Source organism: Marmota monax, unplaced genomic scaffold (assembly GCF_021218885.2).
Source record: "Marmota monax isolate L192 unplaced genomic scaffold, Marmota_monax_Labrador192_F-V1.1 WCK01_AAM20220418_F8-fsc00322, whole genome shotgun sequence".
NCBI lineage: Eukaryota > Metazoa > Chordata > Mammalia > Rodentia > Sciuridae > Marmota > Marmota monax.
Genome location: NW_026692168.1, coordinates 377,547 through 402,646, shown reverse-complemented (window position 1 = coordinate 402,646; position 25,100 = coordinate 377,547). Strand labels below are relative to the sequence as shown.

The 25,100-nt window shown below is 36.1% G+C and overlaps 1 protein-coding gene across 9 annotated transcripts in view; it reads right to left on the bottom strand.

Annotated features, from left to right (window-relative positions):
* The window catches only part of Kansl1 (KAT8 regulatory NSL complex subunit 1), a 180,179-nt gene that overhangs the window by 113,133 nt on the left and 41,946 nt on the right, over nucleotides 1-25,100 (bottom strand). For all 9 annotated transcript variants that reach the window (XM_046421033.2, XM_046421035.2, XM_046421059.2 and 6 more), the window contains one exon: nucleotides 15,415-16,792. In XM_046421033.2, coding sequence (XP_046276989.1) covers nucleotides 15,415-16,703 — 1,289 coding nt within the window. In that variant the 5' untranslated portion in view covers nucleotides 16,704-16,792. The remainder of the gene's footprint in view (nucleotides 1-15,414; nucleotides 16,793-25,100) is intronic.

Here is a 25,100-nt window from a genome sequence, read left to right as displayed (position 1 = left end):
CAAAAAATAAACGACAAGTCATTCCAAGTTTTTTAACATGGAAAAAGAGCAGAAAAAAAAAACATACACATTAAATGAAAAGAAAAAAAAAAACACTTAACAAAATAACCTTTGACATATGTAAAGAATACTCCAGGTAATCTAGATAATCAATACTTTATAGTATTTATGTTACAACTCCACATATTGCAATGTAAACTAGAGAAAACGTGATATTGTTGTCCTTTTGTCCATTGCCCTGTCTCTGGTGTCCTGAAGAGCACCTAATTCATAAAAATGACAATATTAGTTCAATAAATTCAAGATTTAGCCAACATTGGCAAATCTATTATAGGTTCTGGGGAGGTGTCTATGTGTATAGGAGACAAAAATATGTAAATAAATATAATAATATAAAATGCATAAGTATACACTTATAAAAATATCTCCATAGATACTGAAAAGGCATTGATTAAATTCAATGCTCAATCATGACAAAAATACGTAAGTCAGAAATTTAAAAAACTACATCTGATATAACAATACTTTATAAAACCTATAGTACAAGTCATACTCAATGGCAAAACTTAACTTTTCTGATTAAACTCAGGAACCAGATTAGAAAGTCCCCTACCTCTGTACTATTCAACAGTGTACTGGAGAGTACCAGTGTATGCAAACATATACATGATACTGCCCTGATTCAAGATCTTTATCTACAGTTAGGCTATCACAATAACCTTGCCTTTAGTCTTTTTTTCTTTTCTAATTTTAATATTTGTTGATATTTATTGGTGCTACTGTTTATCCGTAATAATTAAAGGGGGAATCCTTCCCTTTAGTCTTGCCCTGCTACAAACCATCTGAGAACATCCAATCCATCAATGACTTTTTTATGAGCACCTGAATCACGCCATAATACTTAAATGTTTCCTCACTATTGTTAGGATAAAATTCAAATTAGTCTTCCAAATTTATCTTCCTTTTCTTGAACCTTATATCTTTGACAGATAATTCTTTCACTGATATATGATTCAACATACTGAGTTCCCTCATCCTTGGACCTCAAACATGGTATTTCTTCTTGGAAACCTAAGAATCATCTTTTTTTTTTTTAAATATTGTTTAGTTGTCAGTGGATCTTTATTTTATTTATTTATATGTGGTGCTGAGAATCGAACCCAGTGTCTCACATATGATAGGCAAGCACTCTACTGCTGAGCATCATCTTTGATCCAAACTCAAGTTCCATCTCAGGTGTTCTGCTCAGCTAATCTCAAAGTAATCACTCCTCCTAAGACTTCAGTATGTAATTCCTGAATCATGTACCTAGTACTGAGCAGACCAATACTAATCTTTGGTGCTTCCTTTTCCAATTCAATGCCAGGGCTACATTAATATAAATTAACTCCTTGAAGACAAGAACCAAGTCCTCAATTCTTTTTTTTTTTTAAGATGGACACAATATCTTTATTAATTTTTAAGCAGTGATGAGGGTCGAACCTAGGGCCTCGCATGTGCTAGGGGAGTGCTCTACCACTGAGCCACAACCCCAGCCCCCTCAATTCTTCTTAAATGTTTTCATCGTTCCTTATTTAACTACCCTTCAGAGGCAAGGTTAATCATGATAAATGATCCTGAAAAGCTAGTCTCCAAGTAATTACAGCACCTTGAAAGTTGTTAAATTTATTACTATTTTGCTCAAAGAATTCTGGAACTCCTTTTCTGGAAATGCCTCAGGAACATTTTGACTATCTTCAATGATGACACATCTTAGTTTCTATTCAGATCATCAACTAAGATGATTCCTCTGATCAAAGCTGAAGAACTATCAAAGGAATGAACATAAGCTATTGCTTTTAGGCCAGCCTGTTAGGAAACACCAAAGTGTAATTCTGCACTTTACCTTTCTATAAATTTATCAGCCAATTTACCATTCATGAATGAGATTAGGGACATTTATCTTACCTAGTGAATATCACACTAAAGCAAACCACGAAAGCTTAAATAATTTAAATTATTTAGACATTAATAGAAATAACCTCTCATACACTATATGCTCGCACGTGCACACACACACACAACTAAGTGTTATGTGTACATCTGTATCTAGACAGATAAAGAGCCTTGAATGTATTCTACTTTAAATTTTCAAGGTTACTCCTTACCTTTCAACTCTAGGATCCGAGACCTGCTTACTATCAAACTAACATTAAGAAAAAATTAAGGGCTGGGGTTGTAACTCAGTAGCAGAGCACTTGCCTAGCATGTGTGAAGCACTGGATTCAATTCTCAGCACCACATAAAAATAAACAAATAAAATAAAAGGCATATTGTCCATCTACAACAAAAGAAGGAAAGAAAGGAGGGAGGGAAGGAAAGAAGAAAATTAAGAGAACTCTTAGTTAGGAGGACAATCACCACACTAAGCAATCTTCCTGCAAATACAAAATCAGATTTTCTACTTACACTTCTAAACAAAATTACTTTTATGAGTGTGAGTATTTGCAAAAAGATCAATTTCATGTACAGATAGGCAGAAGCAAAATAAGTTTTAAACAAGATTCTTTTCTTTTCTTTTCTTTTTAAATTCTACAAAGAGAAGACTGGGTCTATTTTCCTGGCCTTCTGAATAAGGATCTTGCAGAAATAACTATGCATAGGGTGTGCCTAAAGAATACTTGCTGAAAAAAAAAAACTGCTGGGTGAGTGCCAGTTTAGAAAAGAAAAAAAAAAAAAACATTTTCACCCAGTTGGAAGTATAGAGAAACAGAAGTTGCAGCAACTCAGTTGAAAACGCTGAAGACCTTTTTAGGAAAAACGCAAAAAAACATCTTTTCAATCTTAGTGTAAAAATTTTACGAAAGGTAACTAAATAAATCAATGAAGGATTCAACTATGCTAACTTTATCCATCTAAAAAGTAGTAACAAATTCTTTGATATCTGATATTATCAAATGGCATTAGGAACCCTGTGTGTTCTATATAAATGAACTTTATCATCTATCATAGTTTCTGTTTTATGAAACCAGGAGCCTCTTGAGCGGAAGTCTGTCATAGTTTTCAATTTTCTGGGAAAAAAAATAAAACTTATGGTTTTGCTTCTTAACAGGAATGAAAGTGAACTTCTCCAACAGTAGCTTTATTAAGTAAAAAAGATACCCATCCTGCAAAGGTTTTACTCTCTCACTACACCCCATCCTCCTCCAAGGCCATTCAGAACAACATAACCTTGTGTTCAGACATTTTTCATTGCCATACGTTAAAAACAAACAAGAATAAACAATAGCTACAATAAGCAAACACAATGATACCAGGTTGAGAGAAACAAGTGAACTGACTCCTTATGGAAATGCAAGTAACAAGAGCTGTATGGAGGGTCACCAGGCCACTCAGCATACTGCAGCAAAGCATGCCTAACAGTGAAAATAGCCTTTCCCAGCCTGGCCTGGTCCCAACATTTCTGACAAAAAAGGTATAATCCTGAGGTGTCAACGAGGAACTTAAGTCTAGCAAGACAAAATTAACAATTCAACAATAGTCCAGAATTTTCCCCATTATTCTGCTAAAGAAACAAAAAAAATCTCTGGTTCATCCTTCACATTTTCTGAGGCTTGCCAAATAAATCAACAGAAGTAAGATACCAAAAGCCTTCTACCCAGGCACTGAAAGGACACATACTCAAACTAAATGGGTGAAAAACCATCAGATATTCTTCGATTGTTCTTTCACTCCTTTCAAAATCTTCTAGTAACTAGATTTACCAGAAAAAGCTTTCTTGAGGAAAACACTTATTTTTAATACCTACTAAATAAATAGCTACAATTCATGTATCACCAGTAAGCACAGGGAGAAAGAACATAAAATATGTTATCTTAAAAGATTTTTCTCTGGGCTGGGGATGTGGCTCAAGCGGTAGCGTACTCGCCTGGCCATGCATGGGGCCCGGGTTCAATCCTCAGCACCACATACAAAACAAAGATGTTGTGTCTGCCGAAAACTAAAAAATAAGTATTAAAATTCTCTCTCTCTCTCTCTCTCTAAAAAAAAAAAAAAATGATTTTTCTATTTTGGGGCTGGGGTTGTGGCTCAGTGGCAGAGCATTCATCTAACATGGGTGAGGCACTGGGTTCGATCCTCAGCACCACATAAAGATAAATAAATAAAGATACTGTGTCCATCTACAACTAAAAGATTTTTAAAAAAAAAGATTTTTCCATTATAGTACAACAAATAAAGGTCAATTTCAGTTTAAAAAAAAAAAAGAGAGAGAGAGATTTTTCCAGCAACTGGGAAAACAAGCCAGTTTTGCACAAAAGGTACAAATCATCCTTCTTTGCTTTTCTTTTTTACTTTTTAATTTTAATACTGAGATCAAACCCAAGAGATCACACATGGGAGGCAAACTCTTTTTTCATTGAGCTACATCCCATACTTTTTTATTTTTATTTTCAATGAGGGTCTAATTTGCTGAAGTTGGCCTCAAACCTGTCTCAGTCTCCCAAAGAGCTGGGATTACAGGCATGCACCACCAGGCTAAATACCAGGCTAAATCAACCCTTTCAAATACCAAAAATGTTCTTATTTGAGAGGGGAAAAAATTATTAAATTGGTCACTTCTCTGGATCATTAAAGTACAAGGAAACTACTTAACCTCCCATCAACCCTTACAGTCAATGCCATGCCCAGTGTACTGTGCTGATGAGAGCTATTAAGTTCATATGTGTAATCTTAGATCTCAACTGTAAAATAAAGATATCAAAATCATATTGAGTATTTTAAAGATTAAATAAGATTCTAAATGTAACCAAACATTTACAAGGTGTGGCAAATAAAAAAAATTAATTTCCTTTTTTTAACCTTTAAAAAAAATCATTCCAACCCCACCCAGATGCTAAGTCTGCCCTAGCAAAATACCCCTCCCCAACCCAATCTTCTCTCTCTCTCTCTCTCTCTCTCACACACACACACACACACACCCATGCATGCATGTGCATACACAACAAAAGTAAAGGGTACTACAGGCTTAAGAATATATTTAGTTAAGACCATTATGCCTTTCCTCAAAATGTGTTATCAATTTACTTTGTATTAGCCTCTTGAATATAAAGTTAAGTGTCTTTATTTTGCGTGGTTGACAGTCTTTCCATCAACCAAACCTAAAGGATAATTTGATTGTTTCCAAGAATATAGTAGGGTTTATGCCCAGGCTATGCATAAACAGCCTACAGTAATATTTTGACCTCTTATTAAGTATATAATCTTAGGCAAGTTACATTATTCCACAAAGACTGTAAATTAAGATAAAATATCTACCTCATCAAATTATTAAAGATTACATAAAAGAATTAAGACAACGCCTATCCTCTCCCAAAATGTAAAAAATGTAGGCTATGATTATTTCTCTATCAACGTGTTTCAACTCTGTTGTCTAATTTAAGTTTATTAAAAATGTTTCTTAGTTCAAATGATTTAGTCAAAATTCTTCTGGGGTTCTGCAGTCTGCCAGATTTCAGACTAATCCTGTCTCAAAGATCCTAAACTCTTGCCTCCCTCAGTTTTTACTTTGCTGGGATGTATCTCTCAAGTACCAGAACAAATGGGAAACAGGGATTAAAGGAGAGAGTAAGAAAAAAGTACACTACACATATACAGTATTATTCAATTTCTTGGCATATGCCCTTTATTTTATTAGGCAAAACAACTTACGGAAAATGACTTTAATAATGCCTTTGCCTATTGCCATTTCCCCCATCTCTTCCTTTCCACCAAAATTAAAATTTCTCCACAAGTCCTTTACCTAAATTCTGAATATAATCTATCTGAATATAATCTATAGGACAATAATGCTACTGAATAGGTTGAAAGAATTAATCCATATTTATAAAATAACAGCACCATGCATGGTGGCGCACACCTGTAATCTGACTCCTGAAGCTGAGGCAGGAGAATAACAAGTTCAAGGCTAGCCTCAGCAACTTAGGAGGCCCTAGCTAACTTAGGGTCCTGCTAAGTTACCTAAAGCCTCACTATCTCAAGATTAAAAAATATATTAAAAGGGCTGGGGATATAGCTCAGTGATTGTTTTTTAAGGTACCACAGACTCTGAGCTACAAACACACAGGGCTGGGGTTGTGGCTCAGCGGTAGAACACTTGCCTAGCATGTGCAAGGTCCTGGGTTAGATCCTCAGCACCACATAAAAATAAAGACATTGTGTCCAAATATAACTAAAAATAAATAAATATTAAAAAAACAAACACACATACAACTAGCAACTTTTTAGTATGTTCCCTAATTTAAAAGAGTACAGTGTTTGCACAACTCATATACTTTAAAATCATCTCTAAAGGACTTGTATTACCTAATACAGTATAAATGTAAACAGCTGTTACACTATAGTATTGAGGTAATAATGACAAGAAAAAATATGTACATTTTCTGCACAGATGCGTTTCCCCCCCCACCCCAGAGTTTTTTGATCCTTACATGCTGAATCCATTGACGTGGAGCACTTAAATACTGAGGGCCTTCTGTAATGTTTAAGAAATTTTCATCAGACTTATATTAATTTCAAAACAATTTAACACCTTAGTAAAAATCCTTCATAAGTATACAAATATTCTGAGTCCCATGAGTCCAAAATTATAGAAACTCAATGCTTCCTTTACATTAATACATGAGCATAATTTTCCCAGACACATAATGGGAAACAAGGGAATAAGCAATGCTCTGGTAGACAGAAAAGAACATGACCTTAGGCATGAATTTCTGCCCAGATTGCAAAATAGTCTAGTCCATTTGGTCTATGTTTAGGGACAGAGTGGGAAAACTAAAGCTTTCCGTTTTCTAGTTAAAACAATTTATTTTATCATGTTGCTGGAACCTAATAGTGTGCTCTTCGAAGCACTGGAACCTCTAGTTATAACCAACAGAGAAAAATGTTTAAATTAAAAATACAGAAATGCTCACTACACCCAATAATCTCCCCCATCTGTTCTTTCTCCATCAACATATCTATCCAATCTCTTCACCCACCTCCCCGCATCAGTGACAAAAAAAATCTAATAATCACTCATTACAGTGTATCTCTCTTCCCCCTGCATCCAATCCATCAGAAGTCTTAGTCATTTCTGTCTCAACTAACGAACTCTCCTACTCTTTCCTGCCAAAGACTAGCTCCACCATTCTCTTTCACCTATTAGTAAGTGCCTAGGTAGTTAAGGCTTAGTTAGCCTAAACCTACCTCTACCCCATTCTCTACATAATAAGAAAGGGGGGGGATTGTAAACCCTGTCAATGGCTTCACAGTAAAATCCTAAATTTGATATGGTCTACAAAGGCCACCTATATTATCTGTCAATTACTTACTTCTCTGGACTCATTTCTCACTATTCTCCTTTTTAAAAACTTTCTTGTTATTTTTAGATATACATGACAGTAGAGTGTACTTTGACATATTATATATACATGGAATATCACTTACCTCAGCAACTTAGCGAGATCCTATCTCAAAATAAAATAAAAAGGGTTGGGAATGTGGTTCAATGGATAAGCACCCTTGGGCTCAATCCCAAGTAGCAGCAACCCCTTTCCCCCAAAACACAGACTCATTATCACATCCCATGTTGACTAAAAACACCTGATATGAACATTCATAGTACTCTGAACTTTTTGTTTCTGTGACACCCACAACTATAAATATGTCATCTACATGATTACTTGCTTAAATAATTTCTGTTTAGCCTATATTCTCCATAAGGGCAGAGCAAGGATCACGTCCCTCTTACCATTGTATCCCTAGCGCCACAACTTAACAGTCAGCAGTGTAGATCTAATAAATGAATTAATCAAGTTCAAAGTCTTCCAACATAAGGCTTTCGTGTCTCCTTCTATCTTTAGAAGATTACTTAGATTTACTGATTTTTAAACTTGCTGAAACTTGTAAGGAATACTGAAGCCTTCATTTCTAAGACCTTAGTATAAGAGCCTGAACCCTTGTGAGTTATTAGGGTTATTTTGCAAACTGGGTTCTGAAATGCTTTGGTTAATCATCTATTCCTATAGTTAACCAGATTTGAAACTTCAATTATCTATGATGGTCCCTCCTTCATTCAATACTCCCACACATCCCTATTTTTAAATCCCATTAAATTTACCTCTACATTATTTCTGAAATTATCTCTGTCGTATCTCTTTACACTACCACCCTTACCAACACCAGCCATGTCTCCAATATATCCCATTCTAGCCTTTTAAACTATCTTGCCTCTGTACCTCAATAATCCCCAACCAAAATAAATACAAAAGTCAGCCACCTTTCCAAACTAATTTATGATATCTTTTCTTTCCAATCCCATTAACCAGTTATAATTTCTTCCTATTTCATTCATTATCACCCAGAATTAACTTTATACTACTATGTGCCAGGCACAGTTCTAGTCATCTATCTTACCATGTTCTCCACTCTCTATAAACTCCATTAGGATATCGACAGTTTTTCTACCTGTGACATCTCAAGTCTTAAGAATTTGTTCATTTAATAATTACTTATCATGGGCTGGGGATGTGGCTCAAGCGGTAGCGCGCTCGCCTGGCATGCATGCATGCGGCCCGGGTTCGATCCTCAGCACCATATATAAACAAAGATGTTGTGTCCCCAGAAAACTAAAAAATAAATATTAAAATTCTCTTTCTCTCTTTTAAAAAAAAAAAAGTACTTGTCATATGACTACCTTAATAGTATCATAAAAGTAATTTCTATTTCAGAAAATGAAAATCAGCCAACAAAGCAATAGAAAACATTTGAAGATGGGCTAGGGATGTGACTCAAGCGGTAGTGCGCTTGCCTGGCATGCGTGTGGCCCGGGTTCGATCCTCAGCACCACATACAAACAAAAATGTTATGTCCACCGAAAACTAAAAATTAATATTAAAAAAATTCTCTCTCTCACTCCCTCTCACTCTCTTTAAAAAAAAAAGAAAAAGAAAAAACATTTGAAGCAACTACTTCTCCAACAAATAGATATTCCCCCCCCCCAAATTCCTATTGCCTAACTTCTTTAAGAATACCACAAAAAGCACTAAGAATAATTTTCACTAGCTACATATCTTCGCAGGAATCAAATGCTAAGAGAATAGAAGGGAAAAAAATGTAACTTCTTGGGTCATATGCAGGTTACCAGAAAAAAGCAAAGAGCACTAAATCAAAAGTGTTCAGCAAATTAAAACTTCCTCATCTCTAAAGTAAATTCTATAAGAAAATAATGGAATTATTCCCATATTTGTATCCTAGATACCAAGAAAAACAATAATCACTTCAATAGACTATGAAAAATAAACTAAAGAAACTAGTTGTAGGTCAAAAAACCTTTTTTTTTCCCCCTGCTGAGAGCCACAGCCGAGTCTGTATGGCCCCTGGCATTTTGCCAACAGTATTGATTGACAGGCGAGGCATTACTATCCGCCTCTGCCGCAACTTTTGAGTTCTCGCACTATTTTGGAGTTCTCGTGGGGATTTCCGGGGATTCCCCGAGAGTTCCCATTGGTTGGGGAAGTGCAGGAGGAGGGATTTCCGGGAGAGATATTTCCGGCTGGGGGTTCCTGGACAAGCAGCGTGGCGATTGGGAGGATTCCCCGGGAGCTGTGTGAAGTGTTTTCCTGCAGTTTAAAAATAAAGTTTGTTCCTGCTTCAGTGGCTCGTGATTTGTGCCCAGCCCGACTGCGGCATTCCCCAAGTTATACTTCTAGGACTTTTGCCCCAGCTTCCCAAGATGACAAAAATGATGATAACAACTCTATTAATGCAAAAAGAATATTCATTATTTCCAAGCAGTATGAATTCTAAACATCATCTAGTTCAATTCCCTCGTTTTAATTATGAAAAGGCTACATGGTTAATCCTCTATCTGGTTTATAGCAGGGAGAGGTTAAGCAGAGAACATGATTCATGTTTTTTGGCTGATGTTTCTCCGGCCCCATCATTCTATGAAAGGAAGAGTTAAGAAAATGACAAATTTGATTGCCATTCTGACAAATTCTTCTCTGTGCCCTTAATAAATTCTTGTAGGAACTATAGTTTGGAGCATTGCAGAGTCCCTAAAAAGCAAAACCTACAAACATATTAGTAATGCATTATATCATAAGGTCTTCATTAACTCTGAGAGGGTAAAGTTACCCAAGAAAAGATAAGTCACTGCAATCAAGACCTTCCAAAATTCAAGTAAGTGCTTTAGTATCACTGAGGAATTATATTTTCAACCAATCTTGATGTGGAATAGACTTTGGAAGGCTATTAGACAAAAAAAAAAGATCAGCATAAATAAAGCCAGAAATTAAAGCATGAAAATATTTATGAATAGGGAAACAAAATGAATCCACGAATGAGGCTTTTAAAATGGTACAACAAAGAAACTGACAAGCTTGGTTCTAAACTTCCAAATCCAACAGAAAAACAAGAAATCTACAGAACACAAATTATAGCATCTAGGTAACATAAACAGACTAAAAGCGTAGGTGGGGGGAAACATTTATTCTTGGTTGTTTATCTTTTTCCCCCGTAATCCTTAAAAACAAAGCACTGTGTAGCCAGGCATGTTGGTACGCAGCTGTAATTTCAGCAACTTGGGAGGCTGGGGCAGGAGGATCACAAGTCCAAGGCCAGACTCAGAAATTTAGCAAGGTCCTGAGCAACTTAGCAAAACCTTGTCTCAAAATCTTAAACTCTTAAACAAAAAAATGGCTGGAGATGTGAGCCAGTATGAAGCACCACAGGTTCTATCCCAGCATCAAAAACAGGGAGGAGGGGCGGCGGTGGAGGGGGTGGAGGTGGGAGTGAGGGGAAGCACTGTGAAGAACATCATCTTCAACAATATTTCAATAGTCACAATGTTTTATTGAATTATTTTTATAGCAACCTTCAAGATAAGCTTCAATCTATAGTAACAGTTCAAAGGGGAAAAAATAAAGTGCACCAGGACAGGGATGTATAGTGCTTGCCTCACCCTAGGTTAGATCCCCAGTAAAACACACACACACACACACACACACACACACACACACACACACACACGGTGGTGGTAGGGGGTTTATAATGTAGTCCATTGCTAATTGTTTTGACAGGAGGTACTTATTATGGAAATTTATAAGCACAGGACCCATAAAATGAAAAACAAGTTTAGCAAAATCAGAAATGGCTCCAAGGACTGAGAACAAAATAAGAGAAAAAGGGCGGGGGTTGGGGGGGTAGGGCTAAAGTGAAGAAAACAAGCACACATTCAAACACACTCAACAAGGATATCACTTCTAACTTAAGAATTAAACATTAAGGTATTTCCTACACCTTCCACAGAATGTCAGTTAAGAATGATTTAATTTCTAATAAACCCAAGATAGTACAGAATTTTCAAAGCAGTTGTATGTACACTCTACCAAAACAGATGCATGAAACATTTTGAGAATATTTTTCAAAAAAGTTAAACAAAAGCATAAGATTTTAAAAGCTAACATAAAATCAGTTAACAAAAAAATTAACCAAAAAAGGGAAAGATTTTCTCTAACCTGTCTCAGTTAGCAATATAGTTTATTGCCAAGTGCAGTACAATGACAAACACACAATTTGCCAAAAATTCAACACATTAAAAAAAAAAAAAAAAAATCAATCATTCTACTACTGCTAGCATGTGCCAAGAATTTACAAGAGATCATAGTTAGAGATCACAATTTTTCCTTTAGGAGGTAGGGGAGCAAAAAACACAACTTTAAATCTTGGTGGAGGACTCGATTTTCAGAAATTACATCCATTTGTAATTTATTTAAAAACAACTCATTCCACAGTCTCCTGTACAAAATATTTTCATCATGGCTGCCTAAACTATATATATTTGGCCTACTATACCTATGGAAACAGAATAAAATATAGACAAGCTGCTTAACAAGAACATAACTTGTTACAGCAGAAATAACTACTCATTCTAGGACTCAACAATTTCATTATGGTTATGAGATTTGGGAGAAACTATCAGATCAGAAAGAAAAGGATTCTGAGCATCTGAAAAACAATTTCCCTTTTCTTCTTTTTTAATTAAAGTAATGCTTTATCTGGCAAATTATTAAAAACTTAAAATTTTGAGAAGATCAACAAACACTTAAATAAATACCAGTCAATCTGGTAATGAGGGAGCAGGGTGGGAACAGAAGTTCACTGGATTAGATAATGGGGAATGAAGGGAAGTGGGGTGGGGAATGAAGGGAATTGAGGGGGGATGAGAATAAAACAGTAAAATGAATAGAATCTAACTTTCCTATGTTCATATATGAATACAACACCAATGAAACTCCACATCATAAACAACTCCAAAAATGGGATACTAATTAAAAGTTATACTCCATGTATGTTATATGTTTAATATGTCAAAATACACTCCACTGTCATGTAGATCTAAAAAGAATTTTTAAAAAGCCAATCTGGTAATCTTAACAAAAACTTTAAAGTATTTATGCTGTACTGGTGGTTTTAATTTAAATACAATTATAATGTGCAAAAAAATATTTACTTGACAGTACTTTCAGTGCCCAAATTTTGCTTCCTTTTATATGATCTAGAGCTCAGAAAGTTAACATTTTAAAAGAGTATCTGGATGACTTAATTTCAAGAGGATTCAATCAATCCCAAAAAGTTTCCCAACATGATCCCTTGGCTGGCCTTACACTTCTCACCCCTACAATCAACACATTATTATTTGAGAATATTACTCAGAACCAAGTAGTGAATGAATGAACTAAGAGGTTTTTTCAAGTTAGTAGAATACCCTATGGAATAAGTTCTCTTGGGTATTTTTATTCCATTGCATTAGAACACTTACCACAGCATTACCAAAACCTATTAATATTTTCAATGCAATGTTCTCTGAACATAACCTTACTTAGAGTCAAGATGCCTTTTTGTTAAATACACAAAATACACAGATTATGAATCTTCAACTGCATGCGCCTGCTATAATTTTAAATGAGAAATGTTTAATGTCCACCAAGATAGTGGTAAATTATGCAGCAAAGTCAGTGAGAATAATGCCACAAATATTGGCAAGCTGATTTAAGCTGCTAACACTTTTAAAGAAAGGTAAGCTATCTTACAAAAGTAGTGAACCTCTAAAACATCCACTTTAAACGTGAACTTATAAGTAAACTAATGTAGAAATTCTGCAAAAATTACCTAGACTATTATCTTCAAAACAGAAACATAAAACAAAGTTTCATTTCAAATACACAAAGTCATACATGTGAATAAAACAAACAAACCCAAGAAACCCAGGTAATTTGCTGGTTAAAAGCACTGCTGCCTCAATCATCAAACTCTTCAGATAAAATCTTAAGTCATCTTTTTACTATTGGTAAAGAAAAAACATTTTTCCAACATATCCACCAACTGCCTTCTCTAGTATTCCAGACATTACAACATTTCTTCCAAAAGGAAAATGAAGAGAATCTACTAGTCAACTATCCTGCCCATCTTTCCCAACTTCTTATGTACCCTCTTTCACAAATCTAACATTTATAAGTAGTAAATGCAGATTTATTTATTTATAAATATAATGTACTTCCTTATTTAAATACATAAATAAAGAACTGAAAGAGTGAAGTACCTCTAGCTCCATCATCCCAATTTGGCCAGTTGCCCATAAAGAATTTATATAGAATTTTCTCAAACCAACAAATTTGGAAATAGCAGTAAAAATATTCTTAAGCACTTTTCAATTATTAGTCCTTAAAGTGTAAGTGTGAATCACATATTTGGTCTTGTCTATTTCTCCATATAACTCCCAAAATCCTTGGGATGTCCAAAGTGATAGCAGGTTTTCTATACTAATAAACTGAACTGATGGCTGACAGGCCCCAGGTAGCTTCAGAAGGGGGGCTAGTCACTGGAAAGACCAAGGTGTGATTAAAGAGTTGGCACTTTCAACCTCTGGAGTGGGGAGGGTAACTGAAGGTTAAGTTGATCACCAAAGGCCAAAGACATAATCAACCTTGCCTATGTAATCAAGCTTTCATAAAAATTCAAAAGGACAAATTGAGAGAGGTTCAGGACACTTAGGCAAACCGGGGGGGGGGGGGGGGGGGGGGGAAGCTTCGAAACCCCTTCTTCCATCCTCTGCATGTTTGTATCCTTTGTAATTTCACTGATTTAAAAAAAACTGGTAAAGGTACAATAGCATTTCCCAGAGTTCTATGAACCATTCAAGCAAAATAACTGAAACTGAGGAAAGGGTTTTAGGAACCTGATCTATAGCCAGTTGGTTAGAACAGAGGTAAAACAACCTGGAGCTTACATTTAGCACTTGAAATGGAGAGGGGTGTCAGTCTTGGAGACTGGGTCCTCAACCTGTGGGATATGACACTTTTCCCAAGTAGACAAGAATTGCATTTAGAGGACGTCCACCTGGGGTTCACTAAAATTGACTGATTGCAGGTAAGGAGAAGCCCTAACACTTTTTCAAGTCACTGATATTTTCTATGTTGAACGTTGCAGAGAGAACACAGGAAAAAGTACTTTTTTTCTAACAGTAAGAAATCTTATATGGAAGGTGAGGAAGAGTATCGGCATAGAGGTGGTTGGTCATAAGCTGATGTGGTATACTGGATAATGTACATGTGGAAATGAGCTACTCTACTTTTGTACATATTTTGAGTATTCCAGAATAAAAATAGTGAGTTCTTTAAAAAAAAAAAAAAAGAAAGAAAGAAAGAAAAGAAAGAAAAAGATTAGGGTATGCTGTGCTCAATTTCTGATTAAAAGCCACTATGGGACCCAGTGGCATGCACCTGTAATCCCAGCAGCTCGGGAAGCTGAGACAGGAGGATCACAAGTTTGAAGCCAGCCTCAGCAAAAACTGAGGCACTGAACAACTCAAGTGAGACCCTGTCTCTAAATAAAATACAAAAAATAGGACTGGGGATGTGGCTCAGTGGTCCAGTGCCCCCAAATTCAATCCCTGGTACCAAAAAAAAAAAAAAAAAAAAAAAGCCACTATAAATTCCAATAAAACTAAATTAACTAAATATTTATGGCTACTTATTAAAAACAACAAAATCTCAACATTCAAGCCATATAGTTTCAAAAGAATTTTACTCACTCTGAAGAAGTACTGGTATGATGTTACAAATATGATGTCTTATAGTTTTTCCTTAATAAGGTTTCCAAGAAAATTAGCATCTTTTGGCCTACAGCAACATAACACTATATCAGAAATTCCTGCCTTTTTTTCCTTTTCTACTAGATACATGTATCTATCTACCTAAAACTAGGAAAAAGATAAATGGAACATAAGCACCAATATACAAACAATTCTAGTTTCTCCAAAATAGGGATTCACTAAGTCGTCTTTGCCCCAACATTTCTCAAGAATGACATAATGCATGCAGGCAGTCTACTCACAGGGATACATGGCATTGCTCAGGATCAGCTCTGGTCAATTCTTCCTCTTCAATATCAGACTCCCCTCCTGAACTACTGTCAGTGATGTCTGAATCAAATGCTTGTTCACTGCACCGCAAGTTGGCTATGCCACTAGCTGTAAATCTCTCCAATTCTTCTGAAATTGAATCGCTTTTCAAGAAGTTGCTAAGTCCCTCTGAAGTGGTAGTTTCACTGGCAGCTTTTCTCAAGGCAGCTTCAGCCTTTCGGGTCAGCATCAACTGGCTCCGGGATCTCAAGGATTCCAAATTTGGCAATTTGCTCAAAGTTTTCTCTAAAAATCCACCCAGCTGATGCTGCAAATGCCTCTCCACTTGCTTGGCTTGTACAACCTGTAAGCGCTTCTGTAACCTACGGGCACGGCTCTCAATATCAGCCTGACGCCTCAATAAAGCTGTTATCCTTGTATCAGAATCTAAAGCACTGAAAAGAATGGAAGACAGGGGAGATTTTTTGCCCTCTAACTTGACATCCCCCAAGTTAGAGCTGGAGTCTGTACCAGGTGATAACCTACTGCTTCCTTGAAGTGCTGGCTGTTCCATGGAATTGACAGAAGATTTGTTTGCAGTGCTATTATTGCTATATAGAGTTGTGTGTTCTACATCAAGGCTTCTGTGTGGAAGAGTGCAATTGGTCATACCCCCCTTTATGTCCCCAGAGTCAGTTACCGCCACTTCACCTCCCTGAAGAGCAGATGAAGTGAGAGCCCGTTTTCCCCCATTGAGGGAACTGGAATTGTCGTGATCAGAATGTGTTGAGCTTTTAGTCAATTTCTTAGCCAACCCATTTACAGGAGCTTGTGGCAGAGCTGTCTGACCACTTGTATTCATGGTTCTAAGATTTTCTAAGGAAAACTCCAAAACTGGCTGTCTCCCCAACAGCTCAGCTCGGAGTTCATAGGATTGAGACAACAGAGAATGAGATTTAAGGACTGTCTGCTTGCTGAAGACCCCTTGCAATTTCAAAGACTCTTTTGAAGGAACAGATGTTACATCAGAGCAGAGGTAAGATGCCACCAGTGGTTGCAGCTTTCCCAAGTCTTCCTTGGTAGAATTACTTCGGAAGTCTAGACTAGGATCCTCTGCAGCAATGGCTTTTCTTTTGGTTCCGTTGGCAGCAATAAGGATATTGGCGTTGCCGTTATTTTCGGCACTGCCGGGGGACAAGGTGGAGGATGGGGGAGCCAGTTTGAACCGGATGTGATGTGCTTCAGCTGCTGCATCGGTGAGAGCGGGCGCCATCGCAGCCATTCAGCACAGAGAGACAGGAAGTCCAGCCTCTCCCGATGCCGGTGCCGAGGCCAGCTCCACAGCCTCTTACTGCCTCCCCTGAGAACAGACTAGAAGAAAAAGAAGAAAAGTTAGAAATACAAAAACACTGAATAACATACATTTTAAATACATACACTATTTAAGGTATTATCCAAATTCTGCCTCCAGGAAGAAAATACTTTGGAGCACTGAATGTCTTTCATCTGGAGGGATGAAGGGAACACAATTCCTGAACAAGACAGAATTCTACCCTTCTTTTTGCCACTTGAAAACCAGATTTAAAGTTGCCAAAACAGAAGTTCCATTCAGCGATAATCACAAATTGTTAAATCATTTGTATGTAAAACAAAAATCTCCAAACTTCTTGGGAATCAGTGGATTTAAAGCAAATATATCAAACTAAACATCCTGAAATAGCAACATATTAGTAAGGAACTCCTCATGCTTACAAAAAAAAGTAAGCCAAATGTCATAGGTTTGTACACTTTTCTGGCCAGGAATCCAATTTTCATCAGCTTCCTCCCACTTCTCTGTAAGTACAGTCTGTAATACAAGGATAAATGTACCACTCCTACAATAGCAATTTGCTTCAACAAATTTCTTTCATATCAGAGCACTCATTAATGTGTTCTATACTGGCTCTTTCCCTTCAGCCTAAGAATTTACTCAAGTCTCCTCTGTCCTCAAATTAATTGCCCAACATGTCTCATTCCCTTTAACCAGAAACTTCGTTAAAGAATATTAAAAACAGCTGCCTCTGTACTATTTCCTTTTCCATAATCTAGATTCCATCCCTACCGCTCTGACAAAGGTCACCAGTAGGATCATTTTCAAATTCAATGATCAAGTATGTGTCTCCTTTCTTGACTTCTTCCAAACATTAGCATTGGGCATGCTGACCTTCCCGAAATTCTCCTTTCAACACACAGATTATTAAAATATGCACGCCAGGGTACTTGTCCTTAACACTACTATCATTCTGTTCTTTCTCCTGCCTACCCCTTTAAATGCTGATACTCCCGGCCCCAAGATTCTCAATTCATTTCCTTGGCATCAATTATAGCATGATGGGAGGGGCTGGGGTTATGGCTCAGTGGTAGAGTGCTCGCCTTTCATGTGCAAGGTCCTGGGTTCAATTCTCAGCACCACATAAAAATAAATAGGTAAGGTCTGGGGTTGTGGCTCGGCATTAGAGCGCTCACCTCCCATGTGCAAGAACCTGGGTTCAATCCTCAGCACCATTTTAAAAATAAATGAATAAAATAAAGTTATTGTGTTCCAACCTACAACTAAAAAATAAATATTTTTTAAAAAATAAATAGGTAAATAAAATAAAGTTTAAAAAAAAGAAGTCTCCCAACCAAGATTTTGGAAAAAAAAATTATAGCATGATGAAGCTTACTAACCCTCAAAAAAAATTTTTTCTGAGCTATACTAATCAACATTCCCACTCCTAATCCCTAAACTCCTTGAATCTCAGAACTCCCTTTCTTCTTCCAACACACTTATTCCTCACCCAGTTTCATTATCTTAATTAACAAAATCATTTTTATTTATTTAATAACCAAGCTAGAAACTTCAATCATTTGCCTCTTCTTCATCTCTCTTAATTTATTTGATCTGGGAGCAAAGGGAAACCTATGTAAGTCATCTATTCTTAAAATATGGTCTCTGGAATTATTATGGGGATCTCAAAGACCATTTTGGTTTTTGTTTGTTGGGATTTTTGCTTTTTGTTTTTTGCAGTGATGGGGATCAACCCAGCACCTTGCATGTGTGCTACACATGTGCTCATCCACTGAGCTACATTCCCAGCCAAAAAGACCATTTGGACGTCCATGTTTTCACAGTAAAACTAAAACATTGTCTTTTTCACAGTGTTGACACCTACTCTTCAGTAAGAGAGTGTAAAACCAAAGATGAGCAAAAACTGCTGGTATGTTAGAACAAACTGTATTAAGAGTCATGTATTCTCCACTTGCAGTTAAAAGAAAGCAAGCTCCACTTAAGATGTTCTTGATGAAGCAGTAAGAATTAAAAATTTATTAAATCTTAACCCTTGAGTACATGTTTTAATATTGTGTATTGAAAGGGAAAGTATGTGTAAAGCACTGTGCTGCTTTATGAAGTCTGAGGAAAAGCACTTATACAATTGAGTTACAAAGCTGAACTAGTTTTCTACATGGAATACTATTTTCATTTGGCAGAAAGACTGACAAGTAGTTAGCAGCCATTTTCTCAAAGCTAAACAAAGTGAATCTGTCACTTCAAGGAAAATCATTGACAATATTTTTACTGTCGGGCTGGGGTTGTGGCTCAGTGGTAGAGCGCTTATCTAGCATGCATGAGGCACTGAGTTCGATCCCTGGCACCACATAAAAATAAACTTTAAATAAAAGTATTGTGTCCATCTACATCTAGAAAAAAGTTTTAAAAATTTTTAAAAAGTTTGTTGTCAATGATAAAAAAGTGAGATTTCAAGCTAAAATTAGTATTTTGAACTTGGATCCACCTCATGAGCTTGAACATTTCTCCAATACTTAAAAAGCCATTTCTAATTAAACAGATTTGTGGTGATAGTAATCAATGTAAATATCTAACATCATATAATACAATTTCACATTTGAAAGCTCTGCATAATCCCCTAGAAAACTATGTATGGGGCCAAGCACAGTAGCGCATGCCTGTAATCCCAGAGGCTTGGGAGGCTGAGACATGAGGAACTCCAAAGCCAGCCTCAGCAAAACCAAGAGCTAAGCAACTGAGTGAGAACTGGTCTGTAAATAAAATACAGAACAGGGCTGCAGAAGTAGCACAGAGGTCGAGTGCCCCTGAGCTCAATTCCCGGTGCCAAAAAAAAAAGAGAGAAAAGAAAAACCATGACGGGGTAAAAATAGGAGCTCATAATCTGCTTGAATCAAATGTATGAAATATGATATGTCAAGAGCTTTGTAATGTTTTGAACAACTAATAATAATAATAAAGAAATTAAAAAAGAAAAACCATGTATGGATAAAACCAAGTGCAAGACAGACCATTGGATCTTAATATAACAGTATGAAAAGTTAACTGATACAATTTTAGCTTCCATGTTACAACCAGCCTTTATAAAACTTTGGGTGAAATGTCATAAGATTTGATTTAAAACAAAAAAAAAAAAAAAAAAAACACTCAAACAGTCCTTTTCAAATCTACTTTTCTGATGAGAGCAGATTTTTTCTTTTTTTAGTGCTGGGGATTGAATGCAGGGCCTTGCACATGCTAGGCAAAAGCTCTACCACCAAGCAACATCCCCAGTATTTCCTTTATATACTTCCACCTAAACCACATATCATAATATACTACGTAGAAGACATGAGTACCCAGTTGTTTTCTATTAAGCCAGTTATTAAAAAGATCTGCCAAAAATGTAAAATAATGCCTTTCATTAAGCTTTTGCTTTGGCCAAAAATTATTTTTCATAATAAGTAATGGGTTTATTATTTTAAAATGAAGTAGTAGATAATTATGTTTAAAATTTCTCAAAGTCTCTAATAAAGCGAGTATGTATAGATAATAACCCAAAAAAGGGCTGGGGATGTGGCTCAAGCGGTAGCATGCGGCCTGGGTTAGATCCTCAGCACCACAAAGATGTTGTGTCCACCGAAAACTAAAAACTAAAATATTTTTTAAAAAAAAATTCTCTCTCTCTCTCCCTCCCTCCCCCCTCTATCTCTTACAAAAACAAAACAAAAAAAAAACAACAACAACAAAAAAAACTCTTTGTGCCAGTAATTTTTAAGAGTGTGGTGGCACAAGCCTATAATCCCAGCAACTCCATAGACTGAGAAAGGAGGACACAAGTTCAGCCAGTCCCTGCAACTTAGCAAAACTCTGTCTCAAAAGAAAAAATAAGGACTGGAGATATGCTCAGCAGCACAGTGACCCTGAGTTAATTACCCAGTATTTAAAAAAAAAAAGTAAAAAAGTCCTACAATCAAAGTTTATGAATACATTATGCAATCCTCCAATTTTGACATTTTCATTCAATACCTACGTGGGATGATAGGCCCTACAGAACTACACTAAGCTTCTTTATAGTATGTCAATTCAAATTATTAATATAAAAATACTAAATTATTGAGAAAACATTATTCCTAGAAGCACCCACACACACGCAGGCCAAATTTGTATACTGCTCTAAATGCTCTAAGTTTCTTATCTAGGGTCGTGTTTTAATGAACTTTCTATAAAAGGAGGTCTTTGGGGCTTATATTTTTATTCTCATGGACTTTTTGGCATACGGCATTCTGTGTGACACAAACTGTTCTATGTTCACTTTTTGCAATTCTGATTTTAAATTCAATACTAATTCCTAACAGAACATAAATGATTGTTATAGGTCAATCGACAACTGAACTAATAGAAATTATTTGTTCAAAATACTGTGTTTTACAACATACAAAAGCATTTTCCCATAAACAAAAAATCACTATCAGATCTTTCCCATCAATCCTACTCTTTTGATTACCAATACACAGTTGATATATCAGCAATGCAAGGAGGCATATTATCAGTGACACAATTAGTACAACATGTGAAAAAATTTGCTGTACCTTACTTCCCAAAAGCACTAAAGTCTCAGCAATGGCAGGAAAACAGCCTTCTTTCTGGGGACCCAGACAAAGGAAAAAAAAAAACTTACACAAAATAGAAAAATGCAGGTTCACCCAATAAAAATAAAAGAAGGGTCATGATGGGTAGGTATGGTGGTGCATGCCTGTAATCCCAGCTCCTCAGGAGGCTATGGCAGGAGGATCGTAAGTTCAAAGCCACATTCAGCAACTTAGCAAAGCCATAAGCAATTCAGTGAAACCCTGTTCTCTAAATAAAATACAAAAATAGCTGGAGATGTGACTCAGTGGTTAATTGCCCCCTAGTTCAATCAAAAAAAAAAAAAAATGTGGGGGGGTCATAATCAACATCATACCACTGAAGGTATTTTATTTTAGAATTATTCAATTCTTTAAAGTTTGACAACTTAAAGAAAAATACACTGGCTCTAATTTCTAAGAGAAAAGTGTAAGACACCAAGAAGACTTCTTTTGGGCTGGGGTTGTGGCTCAAGAGGTAGAACACATGCATGAGGCACTGGGTTCGATCCTCAGCACCACATAAAAATAAAATAAAGATATTGTGTCCACCTATAACTAAAAAATAAATATTAAAGACTTCTCTGACCATAGTCCTCTCAAGCTGTCCATGAACCTGAAATTCAATCATACAATTTCAAAAGCAAAAGTTTATTTTATTCACATTTTCTCCTTGGTCTCAATATCCCCCATAGGATGCACTACAAAGAGCAGTTTCTAAAACAATCATCTAAATTTTATCTAAAATCATCTTCTTTCTTACGAAACTCCTATTCTGAATTCCTAAAATCTTTAGGTTTCCAAACCAAAGAAACACTACTGTTTAAAAAGAAAAGATATTTAAACCCATATCCTCCCTCTTCCCTTATTGAATTCAAATGCTATGCTTGAATTCAATACTATCCTTAAAAGCATTTATAGGTCAGGGGAGCAAGAGCTCAAGTAAGCAAGTCTGGATTCATATCCTGGCTCCAACTCCTCAAATTATTTTGTTCCCTCAACTGCCTCATCTACAAATGATAGAGCCTACCTTATAAGGTTATGGTATTTTTATGTGCTTACACAAAATATTTTCATTAACTTAATCAATTACCTAGAACAAAATATCCTTTCATATTTATCTATTAATTATAATCTGGAAACAGCTAACATAGAAGGAATAAACTTCCACTAATTTTTTAATGCACAGAAAAAAGAAAGCAAATTAGTCTAAAACTGCTTTTTTCTGTAAATCTAGATTAACTTATTTTATTAGTTTTCATTATGTTGCTTATAATAAGAAAAACATGTTAAATTCCCAATAATTTAAATTATTATCTTTCTATACAATGAAATACTTCATAACATAGAACAAAGCATTGCAGAGCTACATTTACTAACATGAAAAAGCACTTGCTTCAATGATAAGTTTTAAAAAGTGTTATAAAACATACTACGACCTCATTTTTCCTTTAAAAATGTAGGTGACAAGATTCTTTTGCCTTTTAACTTATACAGTGTCTCCATCAAAAACATGTATTACTTGTATAATAAAAGGGAGAGAAACAAAAAAAGGGAAAAAAAAAAAAAGAAATTCTTAAGGAGTCAAAAAATCCAAATAAAGCAAAAACATCATAGTAAGCAAAATGTTCATTAAAACAATGTGGATCCCACTTGACCTCATAAATAACAAAAAGCTTCACTCAACAATTTAAAAAAGAGAAAATTTGTCAAATTTCTGCAATTTTGCAAAAATAGCACATCAGCTTATGATAAATCACCTTTCTTCAAAAAATACAAAACATTAAAAGCTATAATTAACTAATTAATCATGATAACAACCTGGGTAGTACATTCAGGGCTGAGATCAAAATTCACTAATGAGAACAGATAATGCAGTTATACTGTATAATCAAAATAAAGAATTCAAAATATCCTAATTCTTATCTCATTTGGTGGACTATAATCTGACAAACACAATACAGATGGAGCTATCTGTTGCCACTGTCATAAATTAAGCAGTAGAGACCAAAGAAAGGGGTCACTGCCAGGCACAATGGTGCATGCCTTGTAATCCCAGCATCTCAGGATCCTTGGTTGAAGCAGGAGTATCAGAGTTCAAAGCCAGCCTCAGTAACTTGGCAAGGCGCTAACCATGGGTCTAAAAGAAGAGGATATGGCTCTGTGGTTAAGTGCCCCTGGGTTCAATATCCACTACAAAAAAAAGGGGGGGCAGGGGTCATCAAATCAAGGTCCTTTAGCTACAAAATATTGGGCTAGAAAATTAACAGTTTCTCTCCCAATTCTAAAGAAGCATTTTAAGAACAGGAAGCTGTAAAGGTATTCAGCATGCAAGCACATTTAACACTGCTTAGAGATTTAAATCACAATCAAGTTCAAATGGGTGACTTCTAGGGTCCATACCAAAATTCTTCTATTCTAAATTGCAACACAGACCCAAGAACAAATTTCTACTTAGCACAAGTAGCACCTGGGAACAAACACATACCCCCCAGGGCAGTGTTTCTCAAACAGCATTTCTAACATCTCAGACTGAATAATTTTTGTCATGTGGGCAATACTGTGCATTGTAGGTTGTTTGGCAGCCATCTCTGGTTTCTGCCCACTAGATGCCAGCAGCACCCTTCTGCAAATGGTAACAAAAACACCAAAAACACCTCAATACATGTGTCAAATGCTCCACACTGGCAAAACAAAATTAAATCTACCAATTAAAAGCCCCTAGCTTGAAATACAGATTAATACTCTCTGTCTCCAGAAAGCAAAATGTTACCAGGATCATTTGAATACTCCAAGTCAGAACTAACTGCACCTACAAATGAAGACCTCACTTTATTCCTTGTAAATTCCCAAGTCAGTACACCAGGTATACAAGAAAAACCTAGAAACACCCACCTTGAAAAAATGTTAAGCTGCAGAGACCTAAGGGGAAGGGTTATGATCATCTGGCTGTCCAACAAACCAAGCTTCATAATTGCACTTAAACATTGAAAAAAGCAAAAAGAAGCAAAACTCAGATGGGGAAGAAAAGTTTTTACTCCTAATGAGGCTTCTACTAACCTCTTCCTCACCATTATTTCATTACTCTGCAAAAAGGATGAGTGAAAGAAAGGGGAGGAGGAAGAAGGTTGAAGAAGTATCCATGAAGTTTTCAAAATTATAGTTGAGATTTGAAAATTATTTTTAAAAGTCATCATGTAAAAGATTAAGAAAAGAGTGGTAATGTAGCCCTCCTGAGAAAGGCAATGGCATGAGAAAAGGCAGGGCTCTTGTAAAACAAAGAATCTACAGAGGGTTAAAAGAAAGGAACAATTTTCTTGAAATATAAAGCATATTTTAATAAAGGAAACAGTTCAGAAAAAGGTGGGAAGGTACTTTGAAGCCTGATTACTAATGGACAACTCTTAATAGCCAGCATTTACTCAAACTTAAGACAGCTGAGTATCATATTAAAGGTTTTGAAAATGGGAGTGTCCTATCAGACACCAGAAAAACCAATTGGGTAGGGTGGATAAAAAGAAAGTGAAAAGACTAGCAAGGTGGCATATGCCTATAATCCCAGCAGCTCAGGAGGCCAAGGCAGGGGGATCAAAAATTCAAAACCCATCTCAGCAACTTAGCAAGGCCCTAAGCAACTTAGCAAGACCCTGTCTCAAAAAACTAGAAAGAGCTAGAAATGTCCAATGGTAAAATGGCCCTGGGTTCAATTCCCAGTATCAAAAAAGGTAAAAAGGAATCTATACGG